This window comes from Bufo bufo, chromosome 1 (assembly GCF_905171765.1).
Source record: "Bufo bufo chromosome 1, aBufBuf1.1, whole genome shotgun sequence".
Classification (NCBI taxonomy): Eukaryota; Metazoa; Chordata; class Amphibia; order Anura; family Bufonidae; genus Bufo; species Bufo bufo.
The window spans coordinates 99,196,427-99,208,445 of NC_053389.1; the positions used below are offsets into that span (position 1 = coordinate 99,196,427).

The 12,019-nt window shown below is 43.2% G+C and overlaps 1 protein-coding gene across 11 annotated transcripts in view; it reads right to left on the bottom strand.

The window, feature by feature from the left end:
* Nucleotides 1-404: 404 nt before the first annotated feature.
* RERE (arginine-glutamic acid dipeptide repeats) overlaps nt 405-12,019 on the bottom strand; it is a 354,724-nt gene continuing 343,109 nt past the window's right edge. For 8 of the 11 annotated variants that reach the window (XM_040427211.1, XM_040427229.1, XM_040427193.1 and 5 more), the window contains 3 exons: nt 5,798-5,959; nt 2,539-2,719; nt 405-2,339 (listed from right to left, as the gene is read on the bottom strand). In XM_040427211.1, coding sequence (XP_040283145.1) covers nt 2,306-2,339; nt 2,539-2,719; nt 5,798-5,959 — 377 coding nt within the window. In that variant the 3' untranslated portion in view covers nt 405-2,305. The remainder of the gene's footprint in view (nt 2,340-2,538; nt 2,720-5,797; nt 5,960-12,019) is intronic. The other 3 variants (XM_040427222.1, XM_040427238.1, XM_040427218.1) reach the window with 1 other exon arrangement.

Consider the following 12,019-nt stretch of genomic DNA (forward strand, 5'->3'; position numbering starts at 1 on the left):
ATCTTCTACATATATATGTAGGCACCTTGGGGTAGGGTGATCACAGAGAAGAAACTAGACAACACGCTTCCTGTGGTGTAGCTTGCTTTATTGTTTATGTCCACAAATATTTCCAAAAAAATTACAAAATACTCAAAATGGAGAAAACACAGAAGTCACGAATTTCTGGGTTTCTACCCCCATGGCAAACTACTCCTATATACATTAAAATCTTCAAGATATATATAGAAATGGAGCAGTCTTGATGTACATTCTGCTAAATGGCGCCATGAAACAAGTAGCTTTACAGTTTCTTACACACTGAACGAGGTACGTCCGAAATTACAAAAATAGGAAAGAAGGAAACAAAGTGGAGTGGTAAAAAGTAACAAAAATAAATGAAAGACAACAGTCAACTTCTTAACTTTTTTTTTTTTTCCTTTCTGCCAGCATGGTGAGACCATGTGTGTCACCAGGCCTTATGGCAGTAAAAGTTGTAGCCCTTCAGTGGTGGGGAGGCCTAGTGCACATCCACTTACTGCAGGGCTCCTCAACGCCAAACAGGCTGTACACAAAACAGCCAGCAAGGGCAAAGTAGTTAAGCACCCCAACACCTGTGGAACAGCAGATAACAACCAACATTCAAATCTGATAAAACAACTTGTAATGTGAAATACTATTGCAAGAATGGAAGTGGCGATGTATGTCCAGATACTACACTACCATCAAACTTTCCACAGGAACTTTAGGTGGCGTAGTATAACAGGGTGGAAATATTAGTGAATTTGTGCACAGTTTATTAGTATCAGGACCGTCTGGGATGGAACAAATTGATGATCCACATGTAGCTGTCAGCCTCCATGATGAATGTGTGTAGATAGTATAGAATGGAGATGAAGGGGTGCTTGACGGTAACCTTTATGCCTTGTGATCTTGCGCAGCCCTGAGATGCTGGTCGCCAACAACTATAACAGTCAGTACAGCAGCGGGTGGTGCCCTTGGTTGGGTAAAGGAATTGCTGGGAGAGACGTCAACTGCACATACGGCATACATTGGTCATAGCAGGGACATGGTGGAGAAGCAGTTACTAAGTGTGCCTTCATGTACCTCATCTGCACATGCTTTCTCTAGGCCTGCCGCAAGGGGAGCAGACAGTGACAAGTAGATAAAACAGACACACAACCAAATAAAACAGAATGACATGAAATTAAAAAAACAAGAGCCCAGGTTAAATAGAATCTGTACAAATAAAACCCTTGGCATTAAGTATAGCAGGACCCGAAACACTAAAATATAGGAGGCTTTCCTTATAAATTAAATAATAAAAGTTCTAACCCTGCAGAAACTTTAATGCTATAAAGTGAAGATACGCACAAGCCTGTGTGCGCTTTAGCCTCTACAACTTAAAACGCTGTAGCCCCTTATCTACAAGTGAGACATGACGCAAACTTAGGAAAGAAGAAAATATTACAAATAAAAGGAACCCCTCCCCCCCCCACACATCGCTGGAGTGGTTGAGTTGGACGCAGAGAAAAACGAGATTATTCCTTTAGAACAGACTATTCAGGACGCTGACGGCTCAGGCTGAGACAAAGATGTTGAAGCAGGAAGCCAAAGAAATGAAGGATGGGTTGCGAGTTCTGCTTTACCAATGTGTCCTTGGTAAGGCTTGGAGTACTTGTTAGTTTCATTTCAGGTTCTTAACCACTTTGCTGCCATAGGCTTAATGTCACAGATCCAAGAGGCAGTGAAGAGGTTAAAGGAAATTCACAGGTAGTAACTGCAATGCAGGGACAGGAACAGAAAGGATGGTCTGACACTTCCTCCCCAGTCCTTGCTTGTAATGTATTTACAGGGTATAGGCAGACTGGGGAACCTCTGTACAATGATGAGAGTTCTCCTGCTGATGATGTAGTAAAATAAAGAATGAAATAGTCAGAGAGCACAGGAGAACCGGATGAGTGCTGGCGGAATATGTCACTTATTATTGTACTTGTATACGAGTCTCTGGCTTCATTTGCACACAGTGAGTGTATGGATGGGGGTAGCACCTCGGGAGCATGAGGTGGTGGTACTGCTGCCAAATGTCCGATAGAGTCCCTGCCTCTCCCTCCAAACCCACTCCCTCCCAAGGCTGGGGAAGGTATGCGTCATGCAAGGGGCAGCCAGTCTGGCTTTGAGGAGTCTTCTTTACAGATGAAAGGACAGTATATGACAAGTCTTAAATACAGGAGGAAACTCGCAGCCTCTGGGGACCCGTCGTGCGGAGCCTGACTCTCCTTAGGGAGCTGGGAGGGAGGGAGAGGTCCAGAGTCATCTCTTTTTGTTACAACTGCTTGTCCCCTTCTTTCTTCAGACGACTGAAAATAAAAATGAAATGTATTTTACAAGGTCGAACAGTACAGGGTCCACTGCCATGACATAATGCACATGGCAGAGAACGTATACCCTACATGTCATGACTATGATAAAACACAAGCTGGAAATGTAATGGGATCAAAAAAAAGTTAATGAAAACACAAAGAATGAGCAAATTGTGGCAGCGGATTAAAGGCTTACCTGTAATAATCTTCCTGGCTGGGTAAATGCCCACCGTGCATGTGGGGATGACCATGTAACCACTGTTGTTCCATTGCCAACCTCTGCAGCTCAGCAGACTGAGCATGCATAGCTTGGAGCTGGTGAGCAGCAGACATTTGAGGTGGAATACCCGCTGGCAGATCCCGAGGGTAATGGGCACCTGTAAGAAACATTACATACTTAGACTAGACAGAAGACATGTACATTAAAAACACTAAGAAGGGTTGGTTTAACATGTAGAGCAACATGAGTGATCTAAATGTTCATCTTAGGGTTGTTGCGGGTATCAAAATATCGATATATTTTGTCCCGGTATCAATACGATACCGGGATTTGACATTTATTGATACTGCACAGCCTAGACTCAGAGAACATGAGCACGCTGCTGTCAGCGCGCTCATGTTCCCGCAGCAGCACAGCGGAGAAGGAGTCACTCTCTCCCTCCCCCTATGCCACCGCTGCTGCCAATAAGAAGAGAGACGGGGGGAGGGGCGGGAGCACTGCGCCACCAATGATAGGAGGACCTTTCATGGGTCCAAATATTGTAAACTATCAGGATATGTAGAGAGGCGCCCAGGGATCTCACTGAACTTACTATTATTCCTGGGGGGAGCTCCGTTCACCCGCTGTGGCCCCCGGTATATTCTCCCGCTCTGTATGCTAATTAATAGCATCGGAGCAATGGGGAGGAGACAGCCCTTTTTCTCAATAGGCGTTCCTTCTCCCAGGCTGTGACGCTCTACGCGTTGATTGGACAGCGCTACAGCCAGGGAGTTTTATTTTTTTCACGTGGTATCGAATGGTATCGCAATACTTTTTTATGGTATCGAAATAGAATCAAAATCTTGGTATCGCAACAACCCTAGTTCATATATACTGTTACCATTAGTCGTCTAGAAAGCACAATAATACGGTGCTGGTCAACTTAAGGCCTCTTTCACACGAGCGTGACGGATTAGGTCCGGGTGCGTTCAGTGAAACGCGCACCATTTTGCAAGCAAGTTCAGTCCGTTTTGTCTGCGATTACGTTCAGTTTTTTTTCAGCGCGGGTGCAATGAGTTTTGATGCGTTTTTCACATGCGTGATAAAAAACTGAAGGTTTACAAACAACATCTATGTTCACGTCACGCTTCTTGCACACTAGCATTATGAGTTCTGGCAGGCTGTTCCAGCAGAGAACAGCTTGCCGCAGCTCTCTGGATCCGGCGTTGGCAGATGTTAATGCAATGCCCTCCAGCCCCATTGACTATAATAGGGTGGGGCGGCGATCCGGCATATTTGCTCTGCTGGAACAGCCTGCCAGAACTCACAACGCTAGTGTAAAACTAGCCTAAAAATAAAGAATACATTTAATGCATTTAAAGTGTAACGGTTGTATATTTTTTAAATTTTGTCAGTTTATTAGAGCTAGCCATGTATACCTGAGTTAGGCCCCTTTCACACGGGCGAGTATTCCGCGCGGATGCGATGCGTGAGTTGAACGCATTGCACCCGCACTGAATACCGACCCATTCATCTCTATGGGGCTGTTCAGATGAGCGGTGATTTTCACGCATCACTTATGCGTTGCGTGAAAATCGCAGCATGCTCTATATTCTGCGTTTTTCACGCAACGCAGGCCCCATAGAAGTGAATGGGGTTGCGTGAAAATCGCAAGCATCCGCAAGCAAGTGCGGATGCGGTGCGATTTTCACGCATGGTTGCTAGGAGACAGTCTATAAACTGTATTATTTTCCCTTATAACATGGTTATAAGGGAAAATAATAGCATTCTGAATACAGAATGCATAGTAGGTGATCAATTGAGGGTTAAAAAAAAAAAAAAAAAATTAACTCACCTTCTCCTCTTGTTCGCGTAGCTCCCGTCTCTTCTTTACTTCTCAAAAGATGAACTATCGACTAAAGGACCTTTGGTGACATCAGATCACATGCTCCAATCACATGGTACATCACCACGGTGATGGAGCATGTGATGTGACGTCACCACAGGTCCTAGCCAATAGTTCATCTTTTGAGAAGTAAAGAAGAGACGGGAGCTACGCGAACAAGAGGAGAAGGTGAGTTAATTTTTATTTATTTTTTTAACCCTCAATTGATCCCCTACTATGCATTCTGTATTCAGAATGCTATTATTTTCCCTTATAACCATGTTATAAGGGAAAATAATAACATCTACACAACACCTAACCCAAGCCCGAACTTCTGTGAAGAAGTTCGGGTTTGGGTACCAAACATGCGTGATTTTTCTCACGCGAGTGCAAAACGCATTACAATGTTTTGCACTCGCGCGGAAAAATCACAGGTGTTCCCGCAACGCACCCGCACATTTTCCCGCAACGCCCGTGTGAAAGAGGCCTTAGTCTGTCAATCATTGTCAAAAGATCTGTAATTACCTTATAATAACAGCTTTCATTAATGTCCCCTGTCCCTTAAAACACTGTTGCAATGGCTTATCTGTCTCCGGCTAATTGTAAACAGAAGACAGAGGGAGGCGGTCCTCCACACTGCATGCCTATTAGTAATCCAATCTGATTGGCTGGCAGGGAGCTGCTGGCTACAGCAAGTGTGTATGGGGGCTGAACTGATCCGTTTTGAACAGTTTGTGAGATCCCTGAAACGGATCTCACAAACGGAATTCAAAACGCCAGTGTGAAAGTAGCCTTAATTTTATTGGATACCATGTGAATTGTCGTAGTCTACTGCACTATTCCATGCCTAACATATACTGGCCAAACACAGGGCAAAAGGACACTCTTGACCTCTGTTTGGCTAATGTGGGCATATGGACGAAGCATATACATTGGGAGCTTCCTGGTGAAGATGCTGAACTTACATCATAACTGTAATGTGAATCCAGCCCAACAAGTGTAGGAGTCCGACTATTCGGCTACATTCACACGACCGTAGTATTTTGCGGATCCGCAAACATGGATACCACACCATATGCGTTCTGAAATTTGCATACTGCACATGGCCGGCACTAGGATAGAAATACCTATTCTTGGCCTGGATTGTGGACAAGAATAGGACATGTTCTATCTTTTTAGCGGATTGAAATGAATGGGTCCGCACCCGTTCATACGGTCGTGTGAATGAGCCCTTACATGGGGCGTTGAGTCTACTATGATCTTTATGGTGGTGTGAGAAAATCTGCAGCTGGGTCCCCTGTGTCTGACATGTGTAGCTGTAAAACAAACTATAATAATTACAAAATGAAAGTAAATTAACGTTAGGGTTACCTTGTAGAAAATACTGACCAAACACAGGGTGTCTGAGCATTTCATGTTCGTGAGGTGGTTGTCCCAATAAAGGATTGGGTATGGTACCAGGAGGGTATGGGAAGCGTGCCAAATGAGGTCCACCTGCCAGTGGGTCAACCAGTGGATGTACAGGACCTGAACCTGGAATGAAACCAAAACTGATTATTTCTGGTATGGAGGACATTTATCTATACTATCACAGGAACAAAGCAGGTCATACTTCAGAGAGTTCGGGACTGGGAGATTGGGGTTTTGCGAGCTCAGGAAAGGATCTGCCCTCACTAACCATTAATTAGCAACACAATTTTGAAGCCAAGAACATGCAAACAATGCAGCATACAGCACCTGGAACCATTCAGCCCGAAACAAAACTTACCTTGAGGAAAATATGTGGTTTTACCCCCTGCCTGACTACAGCACTGTACATTCACAAGCCTCACAATGCAAGGATGGAGGTGGGCTTATCCATACTATCAAGACCCTCAGCACAATCATACAAATCACAAACCCGCCAGTCCTCCATCTCCAATGCTGTATCTACTGCAAGAATGCTGCAAGTACAAGTCGTAAGACATCCAGCCGAGAAGGACATTTGAAATGAGAGCAACTGTCAGAAAGGGCTCTGCTCAACCTGCTTTGTCCAGATGTCCTTTTCAGCTGGATGCCAGTCACAGTATACAGCCCCAATAAATAACCTCTATTGGGATCTGTACAGTGGCATCTATTAGCATTCACCAGTATAACCCTTTATGGGCAGAGATATCACAGGAGCTTTAAAGAAGTTGACCCACTATGCCAACTTCACACCGATCCACAGGATTTGATCACGGGGAACCGACCGGTCATGAGACTCCTTTTTGAAAATGGCAACAGCAGCAATTAAGCAGTGATCACCTATCCCGTGGACAGATGATAAATTGCTATGCTGAGACAACTCATTTAAAGTACATTAAGACTAAAAGTCACATCAATAAAGGATATTCCCAAACCAAAATCCATTTTGAAAATACCATGCGGACTACCACATGCAAAGAAAGTCTGAGCACAGCCAGCCACAAAGACTGGTGGGAATGTTACTAATTCCTACCCTCAGGACAGTCAGAGAAATCCCCGGTGTGCTCTACCTCGCTATCCTCCTGCCACCTAAGGAGGACTTCACAGACGGCAGAGTTTGTGGCAGAAAATTTCTGAATGGGGTAATTTTGGAGGGAAGCAAATCGATTTCTGCAAGTAACATTAAGATGAACGTAACTGATTTGCATTCACTAAAATTTTCAGCAAAAAAATAAAAATAAAAGTTTGCAGTGTGTGAAGGCACCCTAATAGGAAACAGGCAATGGTCGCAGTCACAGACTGAACACTGCAGCCAGAAAATAATCTACGTCAGTAAATTGTGTTAGAAGAATTGTCCAGTTTTATGGAAACAATATTTCAGTTAAGTCTGTGAATCTTTTCCTCTGTTCCACTTGTACTAATAGAAAATGGTTTGGTACCGTGTTAGCCAGTAGTAAGAAGTCTCGATGCTCTCAAAAAGAGAAACAATATATAATTAAAAGGTATCAAATTGCAATATTTTATATTGTTTCTCATTTTGAGAGCATCCAAACTTGTACTAATTTTACATTAATTACAAATAAAGATGGCAAACAACTTTGCCATAGTCTATAGAAACTGTAAAAAAAAAAAAACGTCATTCACTGAAGAGACATGAGGTTTATCAACTGAATATGAAGGGGACATCAATGAACCATTAGAAATGTGGAAATTCTTCTATAAAAAACATTTGTTACACCAGAGGAAGAGTGTAATGTGGGACCAACAAGCTGAGCACAGGGTCTACCATACATGCAGATGGCTTCAAGAACAGTTTTTTTTTTATAATAAAAGAATATCCTGCCGGGCTGCTATGGAAATTCTAATTACTGACCGCATACAGTTTCTGAGGTACAGCCTGTAGTATGGAGTCCATGTCTGCAGACAGACCTGCAAGACAGCCACAAGAAATACAGTGCTTCTATAGCATCCGGTCTACTGCAGTATCAGTAGAGGCCACGACGTCTAACGTCCGACCGCACGGTGCAGTAGCACTATTGAGAGGAACCCAAAGACCAGGGCAACCAGTCTTTACCCACTGCCGGGCTGTTTGATCTGAGATGCTGGATCCATGTACTGTTGCGACTACTGTTCCCGGCAGCACAGCCTGCTCTTTGTGCTCTCCTAGAACTTGTAGACTGAAAAATAGGCCTCAGCCTCCCAAAGACCACAGCCCTGCTCATTGGTCATACTAATATTGCTCTTTGGGTTCCTCTCGCGCTAGAAAACAGAGAATGATGAAACCAGTCACCACCGTTCATGGTAGTGAAGACAGTTGGTGCTACTATAGCATGTGGGCGACCCCACAGACTATAGCATGAATATTCTGGTAGACCGCACGCTATAGAAGCACCCCGATTTCTTCCAGTAGCACTAAAGGATATTAACAGCACCTCCCACAGCTGAAGTGTCAACGCTAATAGCGTTAAAGGGATAGTCTAGTTTCATAATTCAATTTTTCATCTGCTCAGAGTACCCCAAACACTGCATATTTTGCCCAGTACACCTGTTTTTCATATTAGCACTTCCCTTCCTCTGTTCTCAGCTGAACCCTGCATCCTGGCAGGATGTTTACATGCAGAACTTCCTGTCTCCATCAGCCTTCTGCTGGGCTATCTAACCAAACCCAGCATGCTATACTCTGTAATGTTCCTCAGGGCTTGCTCCACCTGTCACATTGATCCCTTTGCAGTAGTCACACAGCCTACACCTCCCTCCACATGGTAGCTCGGCGGAGCAAGCCCTGTGAAACATTACAGAGCAAAGCATGCTGGGTTTTACTGGAAATTGATAAAAACAGGAAGTTCTGCATGTAAACAGTGATGCTGACAAAAGGGGAAGGAAAGTGCCAACATTAAAAACAGGTATATGGGGCAAACATATGCAATGTTTTGGGTACTCTGGGTAGATAAAGGAACATTTCTGTATGAACCCCTTTAAGGTCATACTTCTATAATGATCTAAAGAACATTGAATGATCATTGACTGTGCCTGGTATTATAGCTGAAGCCCACCTGCATGAATGGGACTGAGCTGCAATACCAGGCACAGCCAATAAAAATCAAATGGACTTTTAACCTTTTTCTAACTACTGGTAATCCTGGCAGTACATGCTATGAAGACTTTCCTAAAATGTGGTAGATTTTTCACATTTTTGGTCATGCGCACATCACAATTAACAAAGTAGTTTTATCAAAATTTAGGGGTAATGTATATAAATCCTTGTGAGTCATATGTTGAGTCATTTGAAAAACAAAAACTTCATTGCGTCCATCCATATTCAAAGGTCTCATCGGACAATGGATACATGCAAAACAATGGCAGCCAAAAGACATTATATCCACTCATACGTTCAGCAAGATCACCAGCCTGTATCCACTGCAAAGCATTGCAGCCGGTTTCCCTTTCATCCTTCAAATTTTAAAATTAAGAAATTCCAAATTGAGGCAGAAAACGCTTGTGTCCCTCTTTTTTTTTCTTCAAAATTCCCAATGACATCCTGGAACATACTCGCTTTTACATTGCAGATAAAACTAATGACGGAGATCTCATTGACCATGGTACACTGGGCTACATGTATCATTATCTCCCAATCTGCGTTACATAATATTTTACAGCTCCTACATTCATTTCAAGCGATGCAAGCAAGATTTGCACTAAGGAAGCGTTAACCCTAATTAGCCAGGGCAGATCCGACAATTCTATCCTCAAGGGTCCGGTAACTCCAACTCAGGTTGATGTGCAGTAAAGAAGTAATGTACAAGTAGTGGCCCACCTCAGTGAGGATTAAGTTCTGAGCTATAGATTCTGCTGTATATTACCTGGCAGACAGTCGCACAACTCAAGTTGCATGATGCGACTTGCAATTCAGATGAAAACCATACAGTAGTCTTTAGATATGCAGCATGTAAACACAGGTTCTCCCGCAGCCACAGTACCCGCGACCAGTGCTCAGGAGCAGTACAGTAGAAGTGTGGACTGCTACTGAAATCTTCTGTGTGAACTTACACAGTTTAGAGACCAGCACAGTTCTGCACGTAGAAGCAGGCTTCAAAAATGAATACCAACATGCTGCTGTATTTTCCACCCAAACCCTCCCTCCAGCGCTGACCACTGACAGTGTACAGATGTCAGGGAGACAGGGCAAAAGAGAAGCTACAGTATAAGGTCAGTTAGAGCAATGTATAGGAGCGAGGCAGTGAGGGTAGCAGCAGTGAGCAGGAGCATCTTCAGCCTCAAGTACTGCGCTATGAAGACGGGAGCCAGTTTTGTAATGAAAAATTACAAAATCGCCTACTAAAGTATACTGCAAAAATAATCATTTGCTTCCCATACATATTTAAAAAACAAATGACAGTTACACTTTAAGGAGGACAAAAAGAAAACAGTAAGTCTTATATATGTGGTAAAGGGCTCCATGTTCTCAGAACATAAGAACCTGTTAAACCCAGATCTCCATTAAAAAGCTTCTTCGGGAATTAAGAAAATGAAAATACTTAAATATTACTTTATTATAAATATAATCCAAAATACCTTTCATTGGTTATAATGGTTCATTTTGTCTATGGAGCAATCATTAGGAGAAATAAAATGGCCGCCGTCCTATTAGTACACACAAAACCTGTCCTTTTCACACAGGAGGACAAGTTACTTCACAACACTGAGATAAAGAGCTGCCTCATCCTCCTCTCTGCTCTGCTTCTTAGGGATTATAATCCTGAATACAGCTAATAAATCTTCAGATGTATCTCTGTAGGAATGGAGTTCATGAGGAGTCATGAAGTACAGAGGACGGACAGGACAGACTGTGGAAATGGAGACTGCATACAAGTGCTGCGGCTCCTCAGACACATCCCACCTCTTCTCTGTACTTCATGTCTCCTGTATTCTCCTGACAAGTAGTGCAGAGAGGAGGATGAGGCAGCTCTTTAGCTCAGTGTGGTAAAGTAATTTGTCATCCTGTGTGATTAGGACAGGTTTTGTGTGTACTGATAGGAAGGTGGCCATTTTATTTCCCCTGATGATTTCTCCGTAGACAAAACGAGCCATTATAAATAATGAAAGGTATTTGGGAATATATTTATAATAAAGTAATATTTAAGTATTTTCATTTTCTTAATTCCAGGAGAAACCCTTTAAAAGGGCATCTGCGAGCAGGTTTGTACCTATGAAACTGACTGACCTGTTGCATGTGCGCTTGGCAGCTGTGTTGGTACCATGTTCATATGTGCCCACATTCCAAAGATTGAGGTTTTAATATATGAAAATGAGCCTTTGGGAGCAACGGGGGTGTTGCCGTTACACCTAGAGGCTCTGCTCTCGGCAACTGCTGGGCCCTCTGGACTTTGATTGACAGGTCCTGGTAGTGATCACTTCTAGCCCTGTCAACCAAAGTGCAGAAGGTGCAGCTGTTGCAGAGAGAGCAGAGTCTTTAGGTGTAACACCACCACCCCCTGTTGCTCCTAGAATCTCATTTGCATATATTAAAACATCATTTTTCTCAGAAAAATATGAACATGAGACCAACACAGATGCCTTCAGCTGCCAAGTGCACATGTAACAGGTCAGCCAGTGTCATAGGGACAAATCTTCTGACAGATGTCCTTTAAACCCTATGGTGATATGGATTTCGTTCAGTTGTTGCAACCACAATGCAAACTTTAAAATGTGGCCTTGTAATTAGTGGTCTTCTGCTGGAATGGCTAAATGTACTGATCAGATTGCCTGTAGTCCTTCAGCAGACACAGAACACAGGAAGCTGCAAACTACGGTCTATATTCTGCTGACAAACGAGCAGAACAATATCCTTTTCTGGTTCAATTCTTCACCAATCCCCAGACACCATATCTTGCCAAGTTGAGACAGCAAGTGGACCGACTGCAGGTCGGTGAGCATACAGGTTAAACTCGAAAAATTAGAGTATTGTGCAAAAGTCCCTTTATTTCAGTAATGCAGCTTAAAATTTGAATATTGTGAAAATGTTCAATATTCTAGGCTCAAAGTATCACACTCTAGTCAGCTAATTAACCCATACCCCCTGAGCAAAGGGTACCTCAAAATTGTGGCTTTGGGGTTTAATAAGCTGTAAGCCATAATCATCCAAATTAT